The 27,705-nt window shown below is 34.4% G+C and overlaps 1 protein-coding gene across 1 annotated transcript in view; it reads right to left on the bottom strand.

The window, feature by feature from the left end:
• Positions 1-27,705, bottom strand: part of PDE10A (phosphodiesterase 10A) — a 171,685-nt gene that overhangs the window by 36,828 nt on the left and 107,152 nt on the right. The window contains exons 4-9 of the mRNA XM_065731225.1: positions 18,769-18,889; positions 16,828-16,877; positions 7,039-7,179; positions 4,737-4,892; positions 3,313-3,363; positions 1,957-2,015 (exon numbers count right to left, since the gene is read on the bottom strand). Of these exons, the coding sequence (XP_065587297.1) occupies positions 1,957-2,015; positions 3,313-3,363; positions 4,737-4,892; positions 7,039-7,179; positions 16,828-16,877; positions 18,769-18,889 (578 nt within the window). The remainder of the gene's footprint in view (positions 1-1,956; positions 2,016-3,312; positions 3,364-4,736; positions 4,893-7,038; positions 7,180-16,827; positions 16,878-18,768; positions 18,890-27,705) is intronic.

Raw genomic sequence — 27,705 nt, 5'->3', positions numbered from 1 at the left:
AGAAAAGCAACTGCACCTCGAAAATCATTGACTGGCATTCTACAGCACAATTGAATTTAGCAATGATCCTAGCTATGTCCCTGTAAGCCATTATTCTACAGTGATAGTAGAAAAGAAAAATACTATCAAGTATTGCCTGCCTTGGAATGAACAGGTCCTCGATGAGCAATGCCAAGAATGTACTAAAATACTTTGCTATCTTTTTCACGCTTAAAAGAAATTTTTGAAAAAAAGAAGAAAAAAGGAAAAGCGATCCTGAAGACAAAAGCAACTAAACCAACAAAGCCCACAGTTGTTTATGATTGCTGATTGTAGATATACATTATATACAGGCTTTCAAAATATTTCATCAGATTTACGCACAAAGTCTTATGTAATGAGAACTATTGAATACTATGCATTGTAGCTAAATTCATGTCATATTGCCCAACCTTTAACAGTATTTAAAAAAAATATATGAAATTCTCAATGAGTATTCTCTTATTCTTCAGTAGCCCAGATGTAGCATGTTGTACTTGCAGACAACTGATCTTATGACTTAAAATGGAGATTAAATAAAAATTGTATCACAATTCTCTGTTTCACAGTGAAGAGCTAACTGTCCAAGGACAGTCAAGAACACTGAATGATAAAGGTCAAACTTCTTAGTAAAAGAACTCTAAATCTTTCACATGCCAAGTCTTAAAAACCCTTGGATTACAATGTTCTCAGGAATGGCCTTGAACATACATACAGATCACTTCTGTGTTTGTCCACTGAATAAAAAGGTATATCCTACATTAGTCTTACACTTTCAGGGTTATGAAGAGACTGCATACTATGCCTTTTCTAAAATGTTGTAGGAGATGTCCCAGTAACATTGCGTGCTAGCAATTTTTTCATTGAATAGAAACCTTCCTTCCATGTAGGAACAGGTACAGATCATTTTTAAAAGCAAGATGATTATTTTCTTGCTACAACAATTGTTAATCCCATCAATTTGAGAACTGTTCATCAAGACACAAAGAACCTGTGTGTTAAAGCATTATTCCTCAATGACTATTTTTACAGCTCTCTACTGTTTAAAAATGCTTTTAGTAGCAATAAAGACAAAGGGATGAAGGACAAGCAGATTTACTAGTACACTGTATTGGCTTCAGAAATCTAAGCCCAAACTTTCAAAATTCCACAAGGTTTTCAGCTTAATTTCTAATTTACTGTGAAAAATTTTAAATTAAAAAATCAAAAACAAACAAATAAAAAAAACCCACCATACTACACACAGTTTGAAAATGAAAACAGAGCCTCCATGTTCTTTAGAGGAAGAACAACTGTGTGGCAACCCCAATTTTTCAAGGATATAGCCTTGAAGTGTGTATACTTATGCATGTGTGCGTTTAGAGAGGACAAAAAAAAAAAAAAAGAGGGAGGGGCAGAAGCAAAGTAACTTTTCATATAATTATTTCAAACCTTCTAAAACTGACCATGAAAATAGACAACAAGCCCATTTGCTACTTTTCCAAAGAACACCACATTTAACTCCAACAGGAGAGAGAAAAAAGGCAAAAAATAAGACATGCAGAAGACCACATAACCAAATAAATTCTGTACATCGTAACTGTACCTTATATTTCCTCCTACAATAAGAACAGAAAAGTTTAACAGCTATGTGCCACTATCACCCACATAAGACCTCTAAGGAGGGCCTATTCACCTGTTTGTGAGCTACACACATTACTTAAAAGAGTTAAATGAGTAAGCTCATCAAAATGGGCTGATGAAATCATAGTGCAAATTATACTTTGGAATAAGCTCCCCAGGGCAGTGATCATGGCCCCAAGCTGCCAGAGATAAGAAACATTTGGATAATGCTCTCAGACACATGGTTTTAATTTTGGATGGTCCTCTGTCAGGAGTTGGACCTTGTGGTTCTCTTCCACCTCAGGATATTCTGTGATTCTATGACTCTATACTTACTTTGATACATCAAGTAAGAAGTCATTCAGTTCAGTCTGCTTGGCAAGACCTCTGCACACCTGGAAGAACAGATTGCATTATCATTTGTTCCAGGAGATCACTGAAGTCAGAGGGAAACTGAAACTGAAGTCGTGTGGTCTATTCAACTAATTTTTATTAAAAATTAAAACTCACAGTTCATAGACATATTCCAGCATTGTATAAAATTAAAAGCTGGATTTGTGTGCTGGGCTTCAATCATAGCTATCTAAATGTTAACTACCATTCTAGACAAGTCCTAACACCAGATCAGAACTTCCATGTTCTTCTCTGGCAAAAAGTTGCACAGAGTGAGCCTTCTGTTTTGGCCTGGAAGAACAGAAAGAAGAGGAATGAAAATGACCATTGGACACACTTCAACTAAGATTTCCATGCTTTGTTTTTCTTATGTGTTAAAGACTTCTCCATTAAAGAGTAAGACATTATTATAAAGTGATGTAAAGTTACGACTGCATAAAATTGCAATTCTATTAGTGCACAATAAACAAGGCCAGCACACTATTTCTGAATATTTCAGTGTGAATGATCATCCTAAACGAAGTCAAGGATGTCCAGCACTGCTGTGGCAAATATTAATCTAAAAAGAAAAGCAAGAAACTTTGTGCTAGTCTTTTGCAAGATGCATGAATGACATCTTGAAAAAAAAAAAAAAAGAATGCAACAATCTCCTTACTGTGAGTTGACAGAAGAAGCTACTTCAGCATCTTCTGTGAGCTGATGGAATAGGTTTAGTTTTGATGTTACCATCTTTCAATAGCTGAAGGAACACAACCTATTAGTAAAGCTGTTGGGAGTTGCTGTAACAGCTATCAGGATGTGGAGCTTCATTAGGCACCCAAATAAGAACATTGTGAAGCACTCTTAGTGGCTTGGCTGTAGGACCATTAAGCAGACAGCAAAGGTGGCTTAAAGCTGCCTTAGCCAGAAACATGTAATAATTTAAAACAAATTACTATGCCAGGAGGAAAGCAACCAGGTGGCCTAGCAGTTACCTTATTACAAAAAAAAAAAAAAAGAAATTATTTGTCCATTTCCTATTTAATAATTACTTACCTACTTTGAAAAAGTTTCTTTCTCAAATAAAAGAAATAGCAGAAATACTGTTTATTAAGTCATATGGTCCATGGTTGCAAGAAAAGAGAATGAGCTCAATGAACACTGGAAAAGTTAGCATACTTTTTCCAGGATCTGGAAAGAAGCTTAAATCAATGATTCACTAGCAATTCCACTTAAATTTGAACACATACTATGGTGTGACCAATCAAGCTCTGACAGAAGGATTACACAATGAAAATAATGAAAAAAAAACAAACTTACTTGTACTTGATGTATTGCTACTGAAGCCCATGCAAGATTTGCTGTTGCAACCTAAAGTAGAGAAGGCATTCTGAAAAATATTGATAATGTCATACAAGTTACCTGATACTTTTCCCTATCCAGCTGGTAATTAAATTAGACATACACAGGCAGAAACTGCTTGATGGAATACTGATATTTGTGTGAAAGTCTCAGTTTACTTGCAATACTTTGGTAACAGTAAGGTACATTCAGTCACGAGAGAACACTTCTCTTTCGTGTCACAAATTTGCTTATCAGTGCTTTAGAAATGGAATTTTATTAAGAGCCCATCAGATCAAAAACATAACACCAAAACAAACATTCCACAAGTTCAGGACTTTAAGAACTATATTATTATTTTTTTTAAAGATATCTGGTGTAGAAATAAAATATCTCTTAATATGTTTCTGGATCTGCGTCTCTTCAGCCACAATTACTTCCAGCTATAAACAGGCACTGTCCCTTTTGATACTATTTTGGTGGCAGAAGAATAAGACTCAATCCCTCAGTGTTGGACTAGTACTTTTAAATATGACAGTTTCCAGGCAACACTTCAAGCAAATGTCATGTAAGCTGCAGTTAACTAAGGTGTGCATACATGATCTTCTCACCTTGATAGAATATGAGCTTTATAGGAACACAGAGGATGTAAGTACAAGAGCTCTGCTGCTCCATTCCCTCTGTCATGGATTTATTTATTTTTTTAAGATAGAACACATTGCACAGATTTTATAAAAACTGCTAACAGTATTCAAAGGCTTTCTGAAACCTGAAAACAAAATAATGATTCAGAACACTGAAAAGTGACCTTTAAATATTTTTAATTTTGCTAGTAAAATACTTCTGTCTAGTAGACAGTCTTTTATAAGCAAAATTTTAATGACCTTGAGTTAAAGAAGATATTTAGCATAAACATGAAAAGATTCATACTGCTTTGCATAGAGAAATGCAAGTCTAAGATTATATAAATTGTAGATTGACTAATGTAATGGGATAACATTGAGAAATACATTGCGTGTAAGCAGCAGAAGTAACAAAGCCTGATTTTATGTGAATGTCTTTTCTTTGCTGTGTGTATAGGGACACTGGCACAACCATACTAACGAAGTCCCCTACCATGAGCCCTGCCTACTATAGAGAAAAGACAGTGGCTGAGACACTGAGGTGGAAGCCACATGTAGTGACCACCAGACTAATACACAAACATCCCACTAAGATATTTATATTACAGAATATACAATTGACAAATATTATTTTTCTTTTCCTTGAGAGGCCTATTTTTAAAATCCCTTTTTTTTTTTTTTTTTTTTTTTTTGCACAGTTTCTACTTTTTCTGTAAGAATAATTCAGTTCAGATAAACCCTAAAAATTTCAGAGTAAATTACAAAAGGCAGGGGTCTCACCTCTTGGTGACTAAGATGGAAGGCTTCTTTGCCCCAGTGACGATAAAGCTCCAGGATACCAATCAGATCACCAATTGCAGTGACAATTGGTAAACAAAGAACAGATTGGATACGAGTCCCTGATTCCAGTCCAGTACCTTTGGGAAATCGCTCATCCTAGAAAATGTAAACATAATCTGATAAAACATAAATATTGTAACATTAATATAAAACACACATTGGTTTTTTTCTCCTCTTCTTGACTGGTCAAATCTGCTTGAAAATATGATTACTGATAAAATTCACTAAAAATCCTAACTCTCAGCATAACTGAAATAGAGCATTAATACATTTACTAATGAAATTCAACAACAAAAAAAAACTTCTCAGCATTATCTTATATATACAAATAAGCACATTGATGCAAAATTAGACTTAGTTTTGATATTAGCCTCAGCTCCAGGTTTACTTTTATAGTACATTTTTTCCAATCCGATAGGTAGGAAAACCAGCACTTCACTACTAATCCCAGTCTAGATTAAGAAAGAAAAGAAAACAAAACAAAAACTAAAGCATTTGTAATTAAGAAGTGCTCAGATTTCATTGTTACCAAGCAGTCATCAGTGCTTGTAAGGAGATAAAAATCAAAACCTGAGGCTAAGGTTTCAGGTTATACAGAGCTATAATCCTCAATTGACTCCTGATGAGAAAATATTTTTCCTAAAAAATTATGCATGGCAGTAAAGTCCTTCTCCTTCTCTTGCTTATGCATCCTGAATAGGTCTGTGCAAAATTTATAAGAATAAATGTTAAAAATAGCCTCCCAGCTGCAATAAAATGCCCAAATGAATATGTTTTGCTTTACGTAGGAAATATCCAAGACATTATAACTTTAACTCTTCAGGAGGGAAAACTAACAAAGAGAAACTACATGGATGTTACTGTCGTCAGCAAGGCAGCATCTACCTAACCTCAAGTATGCTAGACACACTTGATTCCACACCAGTCCTTCCACATGTGTTTCCTAACAGATGTAGCCTGCAGACTCTGTGTAGGAAAACCCACACTTCCCCTAACCAATAACACTGTGGTAGGAGATCCCCTCCTTTCTCAAACAAGTAAACTCTAATTACCAAAATGAAAACTAATTTGAATGACTATGAGCAAATAACAGCCTCACACAAACTAAAAGGCGAAGGAGGCTGGGAAGCTCCTATACGTCTTCCATAGAAGAGGCCTGATAAACTTGTGTGAGTCCAAAATTCAAAGGAAGGCAAATAATGTACAGCCCTGGCAGAAGTTCACAACTTGGAACTTCACAGTGAAAGCAAGTGAACCTTCCCCTCTTGGCACTACATGTTAGATGATTACTACGTTCATCCAGAAAAAATCACTTCAAATAAGAAAATTTGTCTTCTGTTAATAATCTGGCACTGTAAACCATAAAAGAGCTCAAAACTCTTCCTCAATAGCTATCCTCAATTTTATTACAGATGCAAAATCAAAATATTCAGCCTTCACATACAAGCCCATCACAACATTAATTGGAAATTACCTGTGACAACTTAGGCCCTATATGTTGAAGAGAGAAAAAAACTAACACCATATAAACACTCTATAGTCCAGGTAAGTACAAACTGATATTACAGAGAAATCAGCTTCTGCTTTTGTGTGTGTGCGTGTTTCTGTTTAAATGTATTCACATTACGCATTCAGTATTTCACTTACAGCCCTGGTTTGCCCAATAAAGGTAGTACTTCAAAATAATAATAATATTTAAAAATACAAATGTTCAGTTTTGATCACACTATTCAGAGATTCATCTGCAAAAGATGTCTCTCTACTCATAATGTAAATATTCTGGCTTTACATTAGTATAAGTAGAGATCAAAATCCTGTCTTAACGATCAGAATTCTGACTAACATTCTTGTCAGTACAAGCAGAGTACTGTAATTTAATCAGACTCTAATTGACTATGTGGAAGTCTTCTTCTGGGGGATTGGCACAACAGAGTATTTCAAGACCAGGAGGACATGTGTTTTGACTGATAGTTGTGTTTATTTTTCTTTATAAGTGATCATGATACCATTACTCCCATTAACTGACAACAAAAAGATGTTATAATACACACAAAAAGAATCAATTTCAAAATGAATTATATGTTCTGAATGCATTAGACCAAGCTAATCCAAATTTAAACTTATTTTCTTGGTAGCAAGACAAATTATATCATTACACTTTCAGCTCAATAAATCTCAGCATCAAAATATTAATTCTAAGAATATGTTAAATATATCCTATTAAAAAGAGGAAGATTTTTACCCCCAGAATATCTTCTACTAACAACGTTTTTCTGGATCTGGCTACATAAGCAGATACTGTAGTGCCATGTGCAATGGGCCCTGCAGGAATGAGTCGTGGTTGTCCTTCTTTAGCTCCTGGTGGTGTAAATACACACAGACTCTAGTTAGAAGGAAAAAGAAAAAAAAGTGCAATTAGAGAGTATAGCTACATTTACTGAATATATATATACACATAAGTAGCACAGTAGGATTTAATAAAGTATTTAACAACAGAGAAAACAGCTTTTCTGCTTTTGACAATGGAAAGTAGTTGGATAAACTCCACATAACTGTTTCATATTCTTAGGAAATCCCACTTAAATTCACCATTCAGATAGTGAATAACTTTTCTGCTAAAGCCAGTCATCACTTATATTAATGCTGAAATGTGTTTCCCTTGAACATCCTACATGGAGTCACAGAATAATATCATCTCATATAAGGTTTCTTTTTATGACATAGTCTATTATTTACTTCAATACAAAATGTTCAGAAAGTACAGATAATTTTAAAATTAACACAAAAATAAGCAGTCTGTTAGTGACAGCTGTTATTAAAGTCACAAAACCACAAAACCGCTGTTTCATTTTTTTAACATCTAAATCCTTACATCTATCAGTTAATCTGCCTGTAGCACAGTGAAATAACAGACAGTCTTGAAGTTTTAAAGTAATTATCACTGTCACACCCTCTTCAGTATAACAGAACCATTACCCAAAAGAGGCTTATGCATATGTGAATAAGAGACATGGCAAAGGTTAAACAAAGTGTTAGAGCAGTAGGGTTTGAATCTGTATTTCCAAGAGTGTTTACTAGTACAGAATATAAACTCAATAATTCACACATTCACCTATAATCAGTGTGTTGTAGAAGGTCAAGGGGAATTAGTTGCAAACTAAAAAAGGGGAAATTTAGCTTGGATATAAGGAATAAGTTTTTTAAAATAAGCGTAGTGAAGTGCTGGAACAGGTTGACCAGAGAGGTGGTATATCTCCCATACCTGGAGACATTCAAGGTCAGGTTGGATGAGGCTCTAAGCATCCTGATCTGGCTGTAGGTGTCCCTGCTCACTTCAGGGAATCTGGACCAGAAAACTTTAAAGATCTTGTCCAACTCAAATAATTCTATGATTTTTATGATTCTAACCAATTCCAAAAAGAACACTCTGAAACTTTCAGAAATTAAGTAGATACAATATAAGGCACCATATGCAGAGATTCTTGAAATGAAGGTACCTTAGCTGGAATTGATTAACAGTATTTTGAAAGGAGAAAGTTGGACTTTAAGCTGAGGTGAAAATGAATGGTCAAAGAAAAATATGGAACGTAGTGAAAATAATAGTGAAATCTATGAGAAAAGATTCAGAAGTCTAGTGGGTTGGGCATTTAGTGTGTTCGGAAGAAAAACGTTCAAGATCCTGACAAATTAGGAGTTGACAATTTGTCTTGTTCTTAAGGAAAATGTCAGGAAGTCTCAAAAAGTTCCACAAGAATAGGCTAAGTATTTTTCATCCAGTTCCTCATCTGCTATTAATGCAATACAAATGGAAATCAAATTACCTTAGCAAAAGAAAATAAAGCTTCCAAACATTATTTTAGCTCTGAACTGTCAGCATACTTTATTTCATACTTCTAATATAGTTAAAAATAAAGATACTTTTTCCAATGAGTAGCTGTACTTAACATGCATTGAACATGATCTACTTTGATGGTTTCCAATAGGGCAGGAAATCTTGAAGTTTTCTGTTCATTCTGATGCCAAACTTCAACCTAACTCTTCAAATCCATTCACATTCACAGCTTCTTTAAAAAGTGGCTTTTAACAGTCACAGATATGGGAAAAGTCAGTGTGCTTACTTTACATATGGAGTACAAGAATGTGTTACAGAGAAAACAGCAACGCACACATAAAGCAAATGAAAACAAAAAACAAAAAAACAAAAAACCACTAAATTAGCACATTGATTATGAGCATTCTGGCAGAATTTACCAGAATAAAAAGCTCAATTTATTCTTACTTTCTTGTAATCTAATATAATACAGATACATACAATTCTTAATTGGAAATTTGGTTTCACTATTACTTGCCTCATAAACTTACGTTTTGTGCATTTAAATAGAATAAAAAAGAGGATTTCATTTAACAGATCCTAGAAATCCACTTTGGTATCTTAAAAATATACATCACTATAACAAAACCTCAAGAAACTACCGTTCTTATTTATTTAAATCAGTGTCTTGTCAAATGTCATATTTTGGTGTTTTATTGTTTTGCTTTGGTTTGGAATTTTTGTGGTTTTCCTTTTGTTGTTGTTTTGTTTTTACTTAAAGGGCTTAGAGTATAAGGAAAAGAAATACTGAAATAAATAAGCTTGCAAATATTTGGCTTGCTAAGACAATATGCCTCTATAAAAAAAGAAAGATTTACTACTAAAAAGTACTTTCATAGTGCAGTACCGCTATAACATATACAATACCAGAAAGGCAGTTCATACTGCAGAATAGTGCAAAATACAGACAAGAGAACAAAAAGTATGAATTATGTAGTCTAAGTAGAGGAATGAGACAAATTAAATTAACAGGGCACTGGGGACAAAAGTTGATTCTTTAAAAAATTAAGACTCCTATTCAAACAATTATTTTCACTTTGTCTTAAGACATGTTTGGAAACATGTTTGCTCATGTAAACCTGTGATGCTTAGCACGGTAACTGTTCCACACTGGTAGCCTAAGCCATGCCCACAATTCAACATACAGCAACCCACAAAAACTTCCTCTTTTCAAAAACCACTTCACAAAAGATGAAATCACATATACTACAGAAGAGGCTTTCGCTAAATCTTCAATAGCCAACTGAAATTGCATTTACACAGCACAATTTTGCTAGCAAAGCTTGTTTTTGCCAGCATGACCTTTCCTCATGTAAATACCATTTTGGCTGGCAGACCCCTCTGTTGCTACTACTAAGAAATAATGCATTGAATGTGCATCCTTCTATAGGAGAAAGCATATGAAGACTACTTTATATATACTGATTGAAAGAGTTTTGCAGTAGCAATTCTAATTCTGCTTCATGCAGAATCTTGTCATGCCATCATACTGTGGCTTTTACAGGTCTATTGTTTTTTTTTTCTTAATAGTGAAAATCGAACAATTAACACAGCAGCACATTAAAATCCCAGTGAAAGAAAGGTTGAGGAGGAGCCACTCCAGTTTCCCAACAGAATACCATAAGCTTCTGACAGATGTTCCTTCAGTTTTAAGTACTCAAAGATGTTAGGTGTTTTCAGTCTTTGGATCCTCTGATGAAGAGGTCAACTACAGGGATAAACAAAGTTATTCTGGTGACTGTTGGGGTGTAGCCTGTGGGGATCCAGCAGAACACCAAATCCCAACCAATAAAGGCTATACAGCATGCAACTAACTATATCAAGTTTTTTGGGGGCTGGATTTGAAGTGCAAACATGTTGTTTACCATTTCCCAAACTGCTCAAGTTTTTATTCTTTTTAAAAACACTCCTTATAACTAAGAGCTAATCATAAACTGATTTTACTAAAAATATTTCTACAGGAAAGATGTTTCAATAAGACCTGGGTTTAATTATTGGAATGAGGGTTGAAGTACACACACCACAACCATTTCATTAAGAAACTGCTTTGGAAGTAAGGGCAACTTTCACAGTGAGTTTTGCAGATAAAACTGGCCCTGAATATGCTTAACAGAAAGCAATTTAATATTGAATTGACATTAAGTGAAAGCCTTAATACTACATCATTACTACTGGCATGATGCTCAGGAAAAAAACAAAGCATACATTATAAAGGGGCATTAAACAAGTTGACATTAAGTGTGCACTATGGCACCTGCAGCTCACATCTCTTTCTCATCAGTGATAGTAACATGCTTTTGCTCTTGATAAAGAATGTGACAGTCTACACATCCAAAGCCATACACTTTAATGACGAATGTAATTGCAAGATAGCATTAAGGCTGTTCCTTCAGGATAGTTTTTTGCAAAAAATTACAGTAATAAGAAAGAATGACAAGAAAACAAACCAACAAACAAACCAAAATTAATTTGAAAGCTATTCACAATCAAAAAGCTTGTATTCACAAACTAACTAAACTGATGTAGTAACCAAATCCTATCGTACTAAAATGTTAAAGAGGTATAAGCAAATGTGTAACAACACAAATGCAGCAATTCTACTGCATGAAGCACACAAGGGATTTTAAAAAAAAGTGTTAATTACTTCAATTTTTATGAAAACTTCTTATTTTCTTCTATCAAAGCTTAACAGAGTACTTGAAAAAAGGTTTTCATTTTTAAACTATAAAGTATACAAGTATGTTGGGAAATGATGCAAATGTTAGATAATTTACTTATGTGATGCAGAAGAACTAGTTGTCTTGTTTTTGAAGTGTGCATCCTTTTAAATGCTGTCACTTTGTAACCACATTTCACTTCTGGTATTGTTCCTTCAGTGAGAAACAGAAAATTAATTAACTGAAGAGTTACACTAGTTCGCTGACACAGAAAAAATAAAGTGACTCACCTCTCCTCCAACCCCTGTTCTTTTAAGCAGGGTCAGCTAAGCATTGTTCTAAAGATGTTTCTTCAAATGGGTCTCAGAAGACATACAAGAATGAAGGTACCTGAGCTCTCAGAATCAACACACTTGTAAAGCTTCAGTGGAAATACAACTGGGGAAGCTTACTAATATCAACTCAAGCCACATATTTTTTGCCCTATATACCACAACAATAGAGAATAGATTATTTCCATCTTTTCTGTTTAACCCAGGCATACCTTCACTGCTCAACTTCCTCTTCTTCAAATTAAACAATGCCAGTTCTTCTGCTTCCTGACCATGCTCCCTGCACTCTTCTGGAGTCTCTCCAGTTCCTCCACATTTTAATTAAAGTGCAGTGCTTAAACTAGATGTATTACTCCACTTCAGACCACAACCAATGTACAAAGGAATGGGAACACTACTTCTTATGAAGAACAGACTTCTGCTGCTACGTAGCAGTGCCTCATTTGCAAAAGCAATGATACTGCTGGCACATGTTTACCTTCAAGTTCACTGCAGCTCTCAGTATCTTTCTCAAAGTCACCCTACACAAGGCCAGTTTATTTAGATCATTTTATCATGATCATTATGAATTCTAACATTTCCCTGCAAACATGGAGGTTGGTGGCCCTGCCTGTGGCAGGGGAGTTGGAACTTGATGACTGATCTTTGTGGTACCTTCCAACCCAAGTCATTCTATGATTTTATGAAAAAGCCCCTGCCCTCTGATAGGGAGCCACAAACAACCAGTCTCTGTATAGATCAACATTCTACCTAAGGTTTTTTCATCATGACCATTTTACCAATCTGTCCACCTGAATAGCGAATGAAACGGGACCAAACTTTCGGTCAGATATATCTTGATAGTTACCCGTCTTATTTTGTTCCAGTCGGATAATTTATTGACTCTAAATTGTAAAACTGTAATTCATATACAGCTTTTCCTCTCTGCTGAGTATCACTAATCTCTGACAAGTAGGAAAGGAACAGATTTCTTCCACTAAAAAGATTATATGATGACAGAAGTAAATCAAGGATAGAGATTATGGTTTTCTGAATTGCTTTGATACTCAAAGAATTTAACATAGAAACATGTTTAAAAGACTCAAATTTCAGAGATATCTACATATTCAAAATAACGTACATTGGATTGGCACAAAACTTGAGAGAGTTAACAACGAATGTGTAGATGCTTTTCCCTTGGTTCTTTGTAATTCACAACACCTCATAAATTCACTAGGTGGCACTGCACACCAAGCAGCAACAATTTTCTGTATGATTAGAAATTGTGGAATAGCTTAATATTATACTGAAGCACAGAGTGTTTGCACACATATCTGTGGCCTCATATAATTTTTTTTTAACAACAAAGCTACCAGAAATTCCTATCTGAAGCAAGGATTATCTGCTTGTCAGCACAGTTTTCAGTTTCAGTTAAGCAGCACTCTGAAGATCTACTGAAAGCTACCTTAAATGTACGCCCTTTAAATTTGAATAGATATACATTTGAATCAATGGGATCATGAGGTGAACTACTCATACAAATAAGGACTATAAACAAGAAACATCTGAAGAATGAGATAAGAATACGTTAGAAAATCTTTAAGTATGTTATAAATAGACATATGTTAGTTTATGGTTTCAATCCATGCACAACTTGCACAGTACTACAACACCTTAATTTTCATAGACACACCATTAAATATGAAAAATTTCATTAAGTCCTTTAAGACATATTTAAAGATGACGTTTCACTAAACTTGGGACTTAAACGAAAAAAACCCTGTAACTAAGTAATGTCCTTTCTTTAAAAGTTGTAGAACATTCCTGCTTGATGTGGAAGTGTTTCCAGTCTCCAAGTATATGGTATTTGCAAAATGAATGTTGCCTACTTTAAGATTGCTTTATTTGAATAACTACACTAAATCATGGGCAAAGATAATTTAAGAGCACATCTATACTACACTGTACAATGTAATACAGAGAAAGTTCAAGAACCAGAAGTCACTAGTGAGCACAGTTCTGTTTAGATCCCTTTCCAATGATGACAAGGCTTCTAGAACCTGTGTACTTGTACAAGATGCCCTGTCCTCTTAAATGTTAAAAGAACCCTTTCTAAAACTTCTTTAAAGGCAAATGTATCACCTATGCTTTGCAAAAAGAAAACACCAACCTTATCTTCACATTGAACAAGTGTTTTCACTTAATAAGCTAGGGAAGTGCTGTCTGCAACAAAAATTGCACCAGGAAAGGTTTACTATGGATACTTAATAAACCACACACACACACAAAGAGCTGCAATGATAGGGCAGCCTTTCTCCTTTCTTAATATGAAGAAATAATAGCACAGAGTATGCAGTAATTGCTTGCTTGTTTTCCTTCAGTAAAAGCATAGAAATTCTGTGAAAGGAAGCTATCTTTTATCCTAATGAAACTCACTATTTAATCTAGGTTCAGTGTAGTTCTGGAACACTCACATTGCAAGAATGTTCCTTAGCTCCTTAACATGCCAAAATCATTGAGGCTGGATTTCTTTGAACAGGCACTAGTGTACCCACACATATTTACAGTGAGAACTGAAATTATGTTGATTTAATGCTTTAGCTTCATTTTTGATCCGAAGGTCACTTACAGAATAGTTAGAACAAATGTCACTAAACTTCACAAACCACTTGTGTGAATGTAGGTATTTACATATTATGAAGGTTCCTCCATTCTGACACAACCTTCCCCCAGTACCTAATTCTCAGAAATCATTTTTTTTTAAAGCATGGTGGAAATAACTGTTACATAAACTCTAGCTCTGAAACAAGGCTGCTGAACAAATAGAAATAAATGTTTTCCAAGCTACAAAACAACAACAACAACAAAAACAAACAATAAAGTCACATGTTAAAAATGGAAAAAATAAATTTTTCTGAATTTGGGAAATTTAAATCTCAAATCAAGCATAATAAATTAAGCAATCAAAAGAAAGAAGCCATTTTCTGTCACATGGCCATTACTGTCCACAAGTAGTTTTATTTTCTCTACATTAATGACAGGTTTTATAACTTTCTAAACAAAATAAGTAACTTCAGTTTAAAGAATTATTACTTTTCTGCCATTTATACTATGCAGAATCCTTTTGTTCTCAGTTAGCAAAGACTTACTAAGTAAACATTGCCAGTACTTGCTGACCAATGGTTAATCTCTGACATATACTCTAAATTAAATATTCAAGAGACAAAGATAAGCAAATGACGACTTCTTAGACAAAGTAGCCTAATGCCTAATCATTCAGTTACAGACTGCAAGCATAGGTCTGGCCCTAAGCCCACCAATGTGAATGGAAAATCTCACACTAACTTCAAAGAACTTGGGATCAGACCTCATAATAACTACATGAGGAACATTCCGTTTTGGGAGATGTAGTTACATAGCAGTGGTTAATAAAATCCATGTATTTTTTCAGTGGTCAGAACTTCTTAACTTTTTGCATAAAAGATTTACACTGGGAGGCAGATGCATTCAAGCACTTGATAAGCATTAAGGAAAATAAAATAAAATAAAAAGTTGGGAAAGAAAAGCAGAAGGTCTGACAACAACCCAGGTCCTCAAAGTATGAAAAGACCAGGAAGAAACCTCTGTTATACCACACAAACCTAATATGAAAAATCTCACTGTAATAGGTCTCAAGCTGCTAAGTCAGTTTTTGCTATAATCTTTTACAAAGTGCTTAGAGAGATGAAACTCTTGCTCAGTTGGCATGCAACTACTACCCCGGAAGCCAGTCAGAGCTGTGCATTCAGAACTAATGATTACAATTCTTGCAAGTTCCTGCTCTTTAATGCAGGAATGTCTTTGGTGACAGTTCGCATCATCTCCCACTCATGAAAGCAAACGCTGTCATTGACAAATGAGAACCAAACATTGCATTCACAAAAGATGAACACATTACTTAAACTATCTCACTCAGTGAAAAAGTTATTAAAAATGCATGCTGAATTTAGAGAAAAAAATCGATTTCTAAATAATAAAATTGGTTATCTTTATCATATTAAATGAACAGTTACACAAAAAATATGCAAAATCCATTTCCATTTTTCTTTCTGCGTAAATTCATGCATGGGCCTTCCTTCACCTCCTCCATATCAGACAGTCATTTTGAACAAGTTAAAAAATATTCTCAAGCAAGGCTCAAATCACCTTCAGATTTCTGCATCTTTTTTTTTTAATTATTTAAAAAATGGCATCATTTCCCTTCTCGTCATGCATTTATTTCATGAGCAAAGAAAACTGGCTAATAGACTATGCAAAAATAAACTAGCTGTGTAAACTAGCTGTTTTCTTTGTAAGAAAACAAAAACAACAAGAAAAACATTTTTCTCTCTAATAATTTTCACTTAGAAGAATGTAATTTATTTCTTGAACCAATGAGAGATTAAGTATTTCTGAAAAATTGCAATTTTTAAGTTGATGGAGCTCACTGAAGTATAAACTGCATTTCCATCTCTGTAGCTATCTGAAGTAACTAAAAATAATGTACAATGCTAACTATGCAAACTGAACAAGATACTAAAAAAAAGGAGTACAAAACTTTATTGGACACACTGTTGTTCAAATTTTTACATCAGATATTAATCACACTTATGAATTATAAATGTACAATTTACCTCACACTAACCAACATATACTTAAGATCTATATCATCTCATGATCAAGTTGCTCCTGGCAGTTATCAGAAGACTTGAAACCATTAAAAATAAACAAATAAATAAATACATAAATAAACACATAAAACACCAGAAATATATCTGGATGAAAAGAACAGGTTATGCTGAAACCAAATTCATATTACATTCTAAGTTTGTTAAAGATAATAAGGGAGCCAAACCACAAGCTAAGTTGCTACAGACAGAGTAATAATAGAATTCTACTGTCAAATCTTAGGAAAAAAATAAAAAAGAAAAGGAAGAAAAAAAGAGCCAAGACACTAAAAATGGGAAACTTGGAAACATTACCACCATGTTAAAGAAACTTCCATTTTACATGAAAACTAAATAAATAAATAATCCTGATGAAGACCGAACATTAAGCACTTAGGCAGTATTTCCTGCTAAATGAGATAAAAATAAGATAAAAATACCATTGTAAAACTGGAAAATGCACTTGTAACTCTACAGAAAAGCAGTATCTTAATCCAAAATACTTACATTATTGCATTCTCCCAGGAAATACAGTGCAAATCCATCAGCTTTAGTAGCTGCCAAAATAATAATAAAAGAAATCATTTTACTTAAAGTGGGAATCAAATTTATAGAAGTTCTCTGAGGTGAAACCACAGATTCAGTTCTGTTTAGGACAACCATATATATTTCTAGATGTGAAAGTCCATCAATCCTTCCTTTGAAAATTCTAAGACTTATAAAAGTAGAGGTACAGAACAATACTTATTTTCACCACTGTAATGTACTATGTTCTAAAGATAATTAGAAACAACCTGTTTATACATCATACTCTTAATCCAAGGCCTAATGCCTATAATTCAAATTGGTTGATAGAACAGTATAGAAATAAAATAAGAACACATATTTATAATATGATCAAGCAGATAGGATTATAATTTCCATGAGGAAAATACTGTTTGGAGATGGCAAACTATTTTTGTCCTTGCCTTAAGACAGAAAAGTATGGGAAAATAAAATGCTGCAAATATTGCCATAAAAATGTGTTTCATAACAAACTGTTTCTATTTCTGCACCTGTCCCATTCCAAAAACAGCAACACACCAGAATTTTTATACTTGCCCGATTTTTGCTAGATTCGCATTGCTGTATGAAACAGGGTAAAGTTGTATTCCTTAACCTTAAAAAAATTTAAAGTCAATGAACCATTAAAAGTTGCAGCTGAAATGAAAACTTAGAAAAGTGTTTTTTACCCTGTTTTCACAGTGGACTTTATACTTAGAGTCTAAGTAATCTTTCTTTTCAACAGCTAAAAACCATTCTACCCAGTAAACGTACTTATCTTATACCCTCCTTTAATGAACAAACACAAGAATCCATTTAATACATTTCATGGGAGCAATTACACTTCTGTATGATCAAATCAGTTGGATTTCTGCATTTCCTTAGGAGGAAGAAAAGAAATTTACTCTGTTGCTACTTGCTTATCAACTGTGTGACATCATGCACGGTGACTGGCCTTCAAATTTTAAATCCCTCAGCTGTGGTATATAAGTACATTGAGCAATGCAGTAAAAACAAACAAACAAACAAGAAAAAAACATAGAATAGGAAATAAAAAATTCATGTGCTTTAGAAAAGGAAAAAAAAGTGTAAAAGATAAGCAAACCCTACCCTATCTCTTCCAGTCTCTTGCTTGTGGTGTATTAACAAAACGCAGTTCTGATTTGCTGTGAGCTAGACATCAATATCCAAATAGACACTAAAGCAAAATCAGTAAACAGAAGTGGCCCTTTTGAAACTTCACATATATAAAGCGAGGACAATTATCCGTCATTACAAAATGAGAAAGTATCCATGATGGGGGAATCTTTCCAAAGAGTTGCTTGTAAGCTACTATACTGAACAAACCTACCAATCCCTTCTATTGAAGTCTCAGTACATCCACTATGGCGAAAAAAAAAATCCAACAAACTACCAAATAACACATTTTTACTGGAGATTTTCTTTTAAATCTCTTGATCATATGTAGTATTTTTTTGTTTAACTACAAAGACTACTTATACCAGATAAAAAAAGGCTTAAAACCTGAATTCGAGGTCATGAAGAAGACACACCTGCTTTATATACATCTCAGTGTTCGAAAAGAGATTTAGGTATGCAGTGATATCACAGATATATATACATATATATATATTTAACTCTTAATATTGATCTTGCAACAGCATCATAACCAGAATCATCTCTTATTTGGTTCATTTAACAAGGTGCTCCAATTTTGCAATGGGCTGCAGAGCTCTCTCCAAAGATGAAACTCACTCAGATGTAGTACGGGATCCACTTAGGTACAGAAGCTGAAGTTCATACTGAGACAGCATCCAATGAATACACTGTATCTGTCTTCACTAATTAAAATTTGTAACAGATGTGCTAAGGAACATATCAGACACATCAGATTCCATTTCTTACCTATTTTAATGATGCTGCTCAGTTCATACAAAAGTAGCTGGTTATCTCCTCCTGTATCCAGGCGCTGTTCTATGTAGCTGTTCAATTCGTACACTACACCTTGCATATTCGTATCCTGATACTAGTGAAGCAAAGATAAAAAGAACATTTTAGGATAATTCAGAGGTATTTTGCAGTTTTTAACGCACAAATTCATTCAATATTACAATTTGAGATTTCAATACCAAATCAATCTTGACTATCCTAACGCAGCTGCCTAGATAACTGGGTCATTGTTGAGTTAAGAAGCATTCCACTTTCTGCTCCATTAAGTCATTTGTTCAAAATGTACTAAGTAAAACCACTGAACATTTAGCAATTGCCTAAACTTTACCAAGGTCATATGACAATGTGACAAGACGAAATTCAGAGATGTGATGATTACAAAGTAAGCAACCTTCAGCTCCTCTCTTTTAAGCTCCTACTCCATCAGGAAAGGATGCAATAAGGTACTTTTGCCAGCATCTTCCATGTGAAATTCATTAACCAGATGTTTGAAATGTGCAGAGCAAACGGGGCTCTGAGGAGGTAGCTCAAGTAGATACATCTTTGAAATATAGCAGCAATTAACAGAACCAGAGTGATGGAAAGAAATCCTAAGAGTCAAAACCATGCTAGCCGTTGTGGCCTAATAAGCATTTCTTGCTATGAAAGGTGGCAGACAGAGACCAAGAGATTACAAAACAAGTAGGATATTCAGATGGGCACAGTGAAACAACAGCATGTGCTAGAATTTCACATGAAAGGAAAAGCAGACTCCCTTTAGGGGCCCAGATGCATTTAGTTATTCAGTTCCTTAGCCCTGAGGGGCTGACTAAACTGGCAGCAAACGTGCATGTGTAACATGTCAGCATCACAAACAATAATTTCACAAAAAGAAATTCTTGGCAGTAAGTACAGATTCATTATCCTACCCAAAACTGGTAATGTGGTGACTGAAGAAAGTAATATGATCGATTACTTATTGAACTCGGTGACACAGTAGATTTTGTCACTTAAACTAAAAATGAAGCAGGTAATTTTTAGATTAGATTTAAATATTTAGAATTAATATTGTTTGAAAGACTAAGAATTATCTTTCCACTCATTCATACTTTAGAAGCAAATTCATACTTCGGAGCAGACTAACTAATACTACAAAAAATTGCCAAAAAAGCTCAAAGAACCACAATTTATCCATCACTCCCACTTTCACGTGCACGTATTTATGTCAGCTTCATATTTCCACAGATCTTCTCTGTCTGTATCTTCATGTACAGGTGATTCTCACTGATGGACTAGATACATAACTTACACAGCACATTCCATCCACATCTTTTGCTTTCATGCATTTCTATGTACATTGCACTATGTTATGACTACAGAGCCTATAGCTGTATATTTAGGATACAGTTGGCTTCTTCATTTCAAACCAAACCAAAACAAAAAAAAAATCAACAAAGTGTATGCTAGATAATGCCAGCTCCTGATTCCTTTAAATTAAGTAGATTTTAATCCTGACCTAAAAATGCCTCCTGAGAACATACAACCTCTGCTGTGACCCCCTCTAAACACGTGGTATTGTATTAATCTATTGCTCCAGATGGACATACTGGAACATTTGAGACCTAGTGAGTCCAAATTGTTCTCACTGTATAACATGACAAACACTTAATAATTCTCTCTATAAACTGATGTGATTATTATAATTTTTGACAGCAATATAAGGCCACACTGCATACATGTAGTTAATGGTTGGCTAAGTCTTGAGTTTATAACACAGACTGCCATTACCATTATTAGCTCAGTATGGCAGCTGGCAAGCTTCCATTTGCAACTGACTGTGCTCTGCTGTGTCCCATACTTACTATTGTATAGTTCTTAAGAGGGAGAAAACAATCGCTTAGTTTCAGGAAAGAGGGATTCTTATGAACAGCTTTATATTTATGGTATAGCTGTAAGTAGCTGTGCAACAGGAAAATGGCTAATGTAAGTCTCTTCCACTCATTTATGTTAACCTACATCCGCAGAAGTATGTGTAGCTGCACATCCTAAAAGAAAGCAGGTGATCAAGCACAAATGCACAAAGCCTTTATTATGTGAGGAAGTGCCTTCTCAGAACTCGGAATTGAATACTTCTCACCTGTGATACACAGGCAGGATTTAAATCTTCAGAGGTTAAAGCTAGTACAACAGAAACCATCATCAAAATGCATCCACTGGCATAATAATAACTTTCACCATAATCAAGCAGTAGTGCTGTGTGCATAGTAATTACATAATAAGCTCTGTGCCCTTTATCCTCACCTCTGCAACATATGCTAGTAAACATTTTGTAAGCAGGGCAAATCATTGCATGTATTCATGTCACTGAAAGATAGAAGTCTTGTACTTGGATGCACATTTGTAATATGGCAGATTTCTACTACTGATAATCCAAGAATTCACAATTGGTCAGGTGAACAAATTCGGTTTATATTCACAATTCAGTAATTCTTCAACTTAGATCAATCACCAGCAAGGAATTATTTTGTTATACCGTATAATCTCTTTGATTTTTCTAACAGAAGAGTAAAAGAGATTTATTTATTTGGCATTTCAGAATGGATAACCGCAACATCTTTGGTTGAAAAGCCACAATACTATTTATGAAATCATATATTTAAACACAGAGTAAGTAATAAAAAAACCACAGTACAACCACTATTCAATGCAGCTGCTAACACAGACTGTAAGAAAGCAATTCCTAAAAAAATACAAAAATCAATACACTCATTGAAAAAACATATTTATTTGCCATAAAAAATCAGTTCCTTAACGTACAATTGTATATTATTTTGTAGTTAAAATATTATTAATATTCATCATAATTAATATTTTCTTTTGTTGCTGATTTACTTCTAAGATTCAATCTCTACATGTTTTTTTGTCTATTTACTGTAAAATTCTGGATTTTGATGGCATTACATTAAAGTATTACATAATTTAAGTGAATTAGAAAATGGATTGACACAATCACACCACTATGATATTGTTATCAACATATTTCTAATACTGCATGTGTCATATAATGGGAAAAAGCCTAATAATTAATGATATATATATATATTATTTTTTTTTTACAAATAATCACATTCAAAATGTGTAAATACAAAAGAAAAATTTTTACAGGATTTGTATAAAACATTTTCAATGGATATTTGTCTTTAGAAAGTTGTGGTGCAGTGGAAGACAGCATGAATTAATGCTGTATCTTGTATCTTAAAAACAAACAAACAAACAAAAAAACACCTGAGAATCACAAAAGCTATTGCATGATAGGTGATACTGAAACATCAGAGAGTGAAATGAATTTAACATATTCACTCTGAACAACTGTCATTAAAAATGCAAGCACGTAGCATGATATATAAAGAAAATTTTATCTATGAAAAACTGCAATGAAGATTAATCCACATGTTTTCATGCTTATAGGGAACTTGTGCCAGGGTCATTTTATGATGCTGCAGAGAGGAAAAAGCCCTTCTACTGCAACAGAAATATTTCATTAGTAAAGTACAGGGTCAGTAAGTGTAATTACAATCCATAAATTTATCTGTTTTCTCTGTAACTTCCTCAATCACATTCTGAGTAACAAGGAGAAAGTGCTCTACAATAATTATTCCTACACATACTACTGAATACTTTTTCCAAATTAGCAACTGCCAACTCTTGCAGTAGAAACACATCCTTTTACAGACTGCATAGTTTATAAAAATACCACAAGCTAGGAGGAAAAAGAACAAATGAACAGCTGGATGTACTTTGGGGATGCAGAATGTCAATGGACTAGGAGAGGAAAAAAAATGCGAAAACCACAACACATGAGGGAGAACTGATCACAGCCGTACTACTTTTGATTTTGTTTCTCTCTTCTGCAATTTTGGCATCTTGGGCTGGCTTCAGAATATTTCAGAGAGAATCACAAGAGCTTCTAGCTGAACACAGGTCTGAGAATCAGAGGTGTACTGCTTGCTGGCAGGTGGCTGTGAAGTCCTGTTTTGCTATGTACTCAACAGAGCAGGACAGCACAGTTGTTTTTGCCCAGGAATTGGGAGAAGTTGTTGAGCTGTTATACCAGTATGCCTTGAAACTAGGCTCCTGGGAAAGCAAGAATCAATTCTTGGTCAAGCAAGTGATTTCTTGAATGTTTTCTACGTTCCTGCTGAAAAAGTTATACATGTGTCCATTGTCAATTTGGAAGGCTCTCTAGAGGTGCCAAGAACTTCATCAGTGATGCAAGCATCAAGCATCATCAATGAGCCTAGATACCCAGGACACTTTAAACTGAGGTCATGAATCTGAAATATCTAAGCACACTGTTTAGATTAGAAGTAATTCCTGAAATAGGATTAGGATCTATGGAGATAAACAGTGACTCAGTACTTGCTGAAGGATTCTAAATCACTAAGAAAGAAAGATGTACCTGAGCCTGAGAGTTTTTACGTAGCTCTGAGAATATAAAATGCTTATATGCTCTTTGGTAACATAGGTAACATCTCAGATAACCAGCTTAAAAAAAAAAAATCAACAAACCATCTGAATTAATTTTTCAATTACAGCTTAAAGACTTGCAGAATCTGCAGATGCTTCAATGCCCATAGGCGGGATTTCACCACAAACATCTAAATTGGAAAACCTGAAATGTGATGAGAACCTGTATCCAAACTTCTTCAATCATTTTTTTTTTAAACTGACTGCTGTTCTCTTTCTCTGTGAAGCATACCATAAAACTAGACAGCTGGTAAGCCCAGAAAACAACATCTCCCGATAAACTTCATCCAAGTTTTCTTTCCTGTAAAACTGAAGTCGCAGAAACAGAAGAGTCATCAGAGAGCTAAGCCACAAAAAGATTAACTCAAAAAACTTCAAATAAAAAAGTCCATAAATTCGCAGTCATAATGATCTGAACATTTGCTTACCATTTGACTGAGAAGTCAATCTGAACTACTCTTTGCTAGATATTTTCAAACTACCCCAGAATTATAAAAAATGTTTTTACATATTTAAATTCTCAATGTCATTGCTACCTGCTTTATTAAAAAGAAAAAGAAAAAAAAATCCTATCAGCATCACTCTTGCACCTTTTGAAGCAGAAGCACCACAGTCACAAAAATAAATACAAATTGTTTGATGACTTCTGTGGAAATGCATCAATTTTCCCTTGCTTTCGTGTAGCTTTATGGAAATTTAAAAAATAATTAAAAAAAAAAGACAATAAGGACAGAAAAAAAAACAACCAAAAACACCACAAATCCACAGTCAGCATCTTGATTCAAAAGCCTCACCCTATCTAATATTCCAGTTGCCTAAATAACTTAGATCCCTAAACTTCTTCAGTGAAGGTATTAAATGCTCAGTTACTGTAGAGTTTTAAAAGAACCAAACATATCAGCTAAATAATCTTGGGACCATAAGTTTATTTGTCCTTGCAATAAACGTATTTTTAACATCAAGCATATTCTTGCCTCCACTCCTCTTTTACAATAAATAAATAAATAAATAGATCTGTGATCCAATGCAATCCCATGCAGGCTCTGACAGCCTTATAAGAGGCATCTTGTTTAAGAGTAATTAGAATATTCTACGTATTACTCCTCTTTACCATAACGATTACCAAGCATCAGACATCTAATTTAAAAACAGCAAAGGCCAGTCCTATAAATATCTCAATAGATCATCTACTTTTTTAAGTGTGATAAAGGAAATATTGGTTGTATTTTAGATAAAGTATTCTTACTGCATTTCTGATGATCAAATTTTATAATGAAAGAAAAAACTCTTAAGAAAAGCTGAACTTTTATTAAGTAAACTAATAAAGCTGGGAAAATGATGCACACTTTTATTCAGTTTATTGTTATACACATGAAGGTTAGGTGGCATAAATCTTTGATATGCATGTTTATATGTAAAATTAGCTTCTGTAGGCTCCTATTCTCACACATTGTAAGATTTTTCATTGTTTAGATGCACAACATCTAGTTATCATCTTGTAGAAAAACTGGTATTTCTCCTTTGGGGCATGGATAACTCAGATTACCGTCTCAATAACAGGGAAAACACATCTACACTGCATATGTGAAGAACTAAAAAGTGAGCCCAGATCCCACCTCCAAAAAAAAAAAAAGAAAAAAAAAGAAGAAGAAATAAGAAAAAATAAATAAGAAAACGACAGAAAGGGAATAAAACAGATTGTTTTCCTTGGGGTGGAAATGCTGACCTGAGGATGTGAAATCACCGGACTGAAAAATGGACTTAAAATGTGGAAAGCTTAAAAGACAGAAATCATTTTCAAGAAAGAATGGAGCTTGAATGGAAAGCTCAGCATGATCTTTCAGCTTCAAAAAAAACAGGAGAGATAACTGGGATTGGCTCAAGTAACTAGTTTTGTTTAAACTTGGATACTGGAAAGCAAAAAGCTGTAAAGAGCAGGCTTAGCTGAAGAGATTAATTTTAATACTTGTACATTGCCTCAGAGAAAGCTGCTTCTACACGCATTTGTCTGACGTCTATTCTTCTTGTTTTGACTGGAGAGGACATGGGTTATAACTTGCTCTGTAAATAAAGTTCAGCATTGCAGCACCATAGACAGGTATTTATGTATTGTTTGTTCACACATCAAACGCTGTTCACAACAAAACCAAAGAGGGGAAAACACAAAATGGCAGTTGGTGGGACAAGCCCTGTTACTACATCTAAAGATGCAAAACAGCTCTCTGCTGTTCACAGGTTTTGAAGACACATATTTACAAGCTCACTAGGCATAGTAAGAATTTTCCTAGCAGAAACTAGTCAGCCTGTGTTTGCAGACATCTCATTCAAATCCTTCCATGGGCTCCTTCCCTGTTATCAAACAGTAACACTGAAATAAATAGCTTCACTAGTAATAGGAAAAACACATAATAAAAAGCAAAGGCTTTGCTTGTAAGAACAGAACATTATGATTACACAGAAGTAGCCATATTATTAATTGTAAGGCTCATAAGACTGCACAAATATCTTAATTATATCACCTCTACTTATTATATAATAAAACAGCATAATGTCAATTAACAGCTTCCTTTTAACTTGACAGGGGTGGATAACACTCCAATCCTTAAAGATCTTTTTATAAAATCACATTCCTTCCTAACTGTTGACTTTCAAGCACTCTAAAAACATTCTGTACAAAATTAAAAATAAACTTCCTCATTTTCCTACCACTGTTGCACATCACTATCACAGTATCTATGAGACTTTATTTTTAAAATAAATCAGCTTATACAAGCATTTTCTTCCTGTGTCAATGGGTGTAATGCCATTTGCATCATTCCTAAAGGCTGAATGTTCATTCTAGTTCCTTCTTTTTAATTGATTTGTTGCAGTACTCAGTTCTGGGACAGTAAAATAAGGTTTAAATATCCAGTCTTTAGTAAGGAAATACTACAAAGAATGAGCTTACTTTAATATGGAATATATATATGGAATATGGAAATACTACAAAGAATGAACTCACTTTGCCAATATGTCATAAAACACCAAATTTTTGTCATCAGTTGCACTGTGGAGATATATGCAATTATTGAAACTATTTACTGAAAACATATTTGCTAATTCTGTAACTGCCAGCGACACACTGTGCTGGGTACTAGCTGGTGCCAAAGCAGCTGCCAAAAGCTCCAAGTCCAAAAAGGGGAAAGGAAAGGATTAAAGTATTATTCCTGTTTCCAAGAATAAAGTACTGTAAATGAGCTAGTCACTTGCTAGGTAATAATTTTCTGGTGTTTATATGGCAAACCTGCGAAGTGAATTGCTGTTGGCATCACCAGAGTTTACAAAGCATAGGTACTGCCAAAACGCAGCTTCACTAGAAGAACTGCTCAAGTAAACATGGAATAGAAAGTCATTAAGTGAAATGAACAACAGCTAATTTCACAGTGATCGTATCAGGAACATGAAGTGTTTTTCTTTAAACTTCATAATCTGAGGTACAAAAGAGCACATAGTGATCATGGGAAACTTAACAGCACATAGAACAAAATCCTGGCTATAGTTCATGTAGGAATGGAGTTATTTTTGCCAACTCAAAAGAATAACACGTCTCCTGCACACACTGTTTTCACTAATACTGTCAAAGGAATGTATCTTAAGTCTACGCATACCTGAACACATACGCATTTAGTGCCCAAACTCACATTCCTCCATTTTCTCTTCTTTACTAGATAAAACAGGGAAACCAAGTTTTCTGAATTAAAATTGCTCAAAAGTATGTTTTCCTTCTGCCTAGAAAACTACTTCTCTAGCTAGGACAGCATCAGCCAGCGCACATCTGCACAGTAAGTTAGTACAGGATATTCAGCATTTCCAAGGAAGTTCTCAATTGCTACATCACGTGAGAAGGGGATTCTGTCCCCAGCTATATATATTTCATAAACACTGGAATCTAGCACGAAGAGGAAAGTTCACAGGTTCACCATTTGGTCACAGATGCTCACTAGCTATTTTGTAACCAGAGTTTTCTTCCCCACAAATGTAGCCCACGGGAATCAGAAAACTGATTTTTTTCTCCTTCACCTCACTGGTATTTAGAGCCTCTAGAACAAACCTGTGAACCTGTGTGTTTGTAAAGAAAAAAAGTGAGTTTTTAGGGGAGAGAAAAATATTAATTTACTAATTTAATAATTATATACATTTAATAAAAAGTACCTTCCCTGAATTTAATTCTATCATCCTCTGCAAGCACAACAAAATAAGAAATTATTGAAACTGCCGAAGTCACCTAATACAACAATGAATATTTTAATGTTTCTATTGAAAGATTGAGGGGAGGGGGAAAAAACAGTTAGGCAAAGCATGTTTTCAGCATGTTTCTATCCTTATTCCTAAATGACATAATGGCTT

Source organism: Cyrtonyx montezumae, unplaced genomic scaffold (assembly GCF_038088225.1).
Source record: "Cyrtonyx montezumae isolate F1298 unplaced genomic scaffold, pur_monq_1.0 scaffold_0, whole genome shotgun sequence".
NCBI classification, from domain to species: Eukaryota; Metazoa; Chordata; class Aves; order Galliformes; family Odontophoridae; genus Cyrtonyx; species Cyrtonyx montezumae.
The sequence above is the reverse complement of the archived record's forward strand: the minus strand, read 5'-3'. Positions and strand labels throughout refer to the sequence as shown.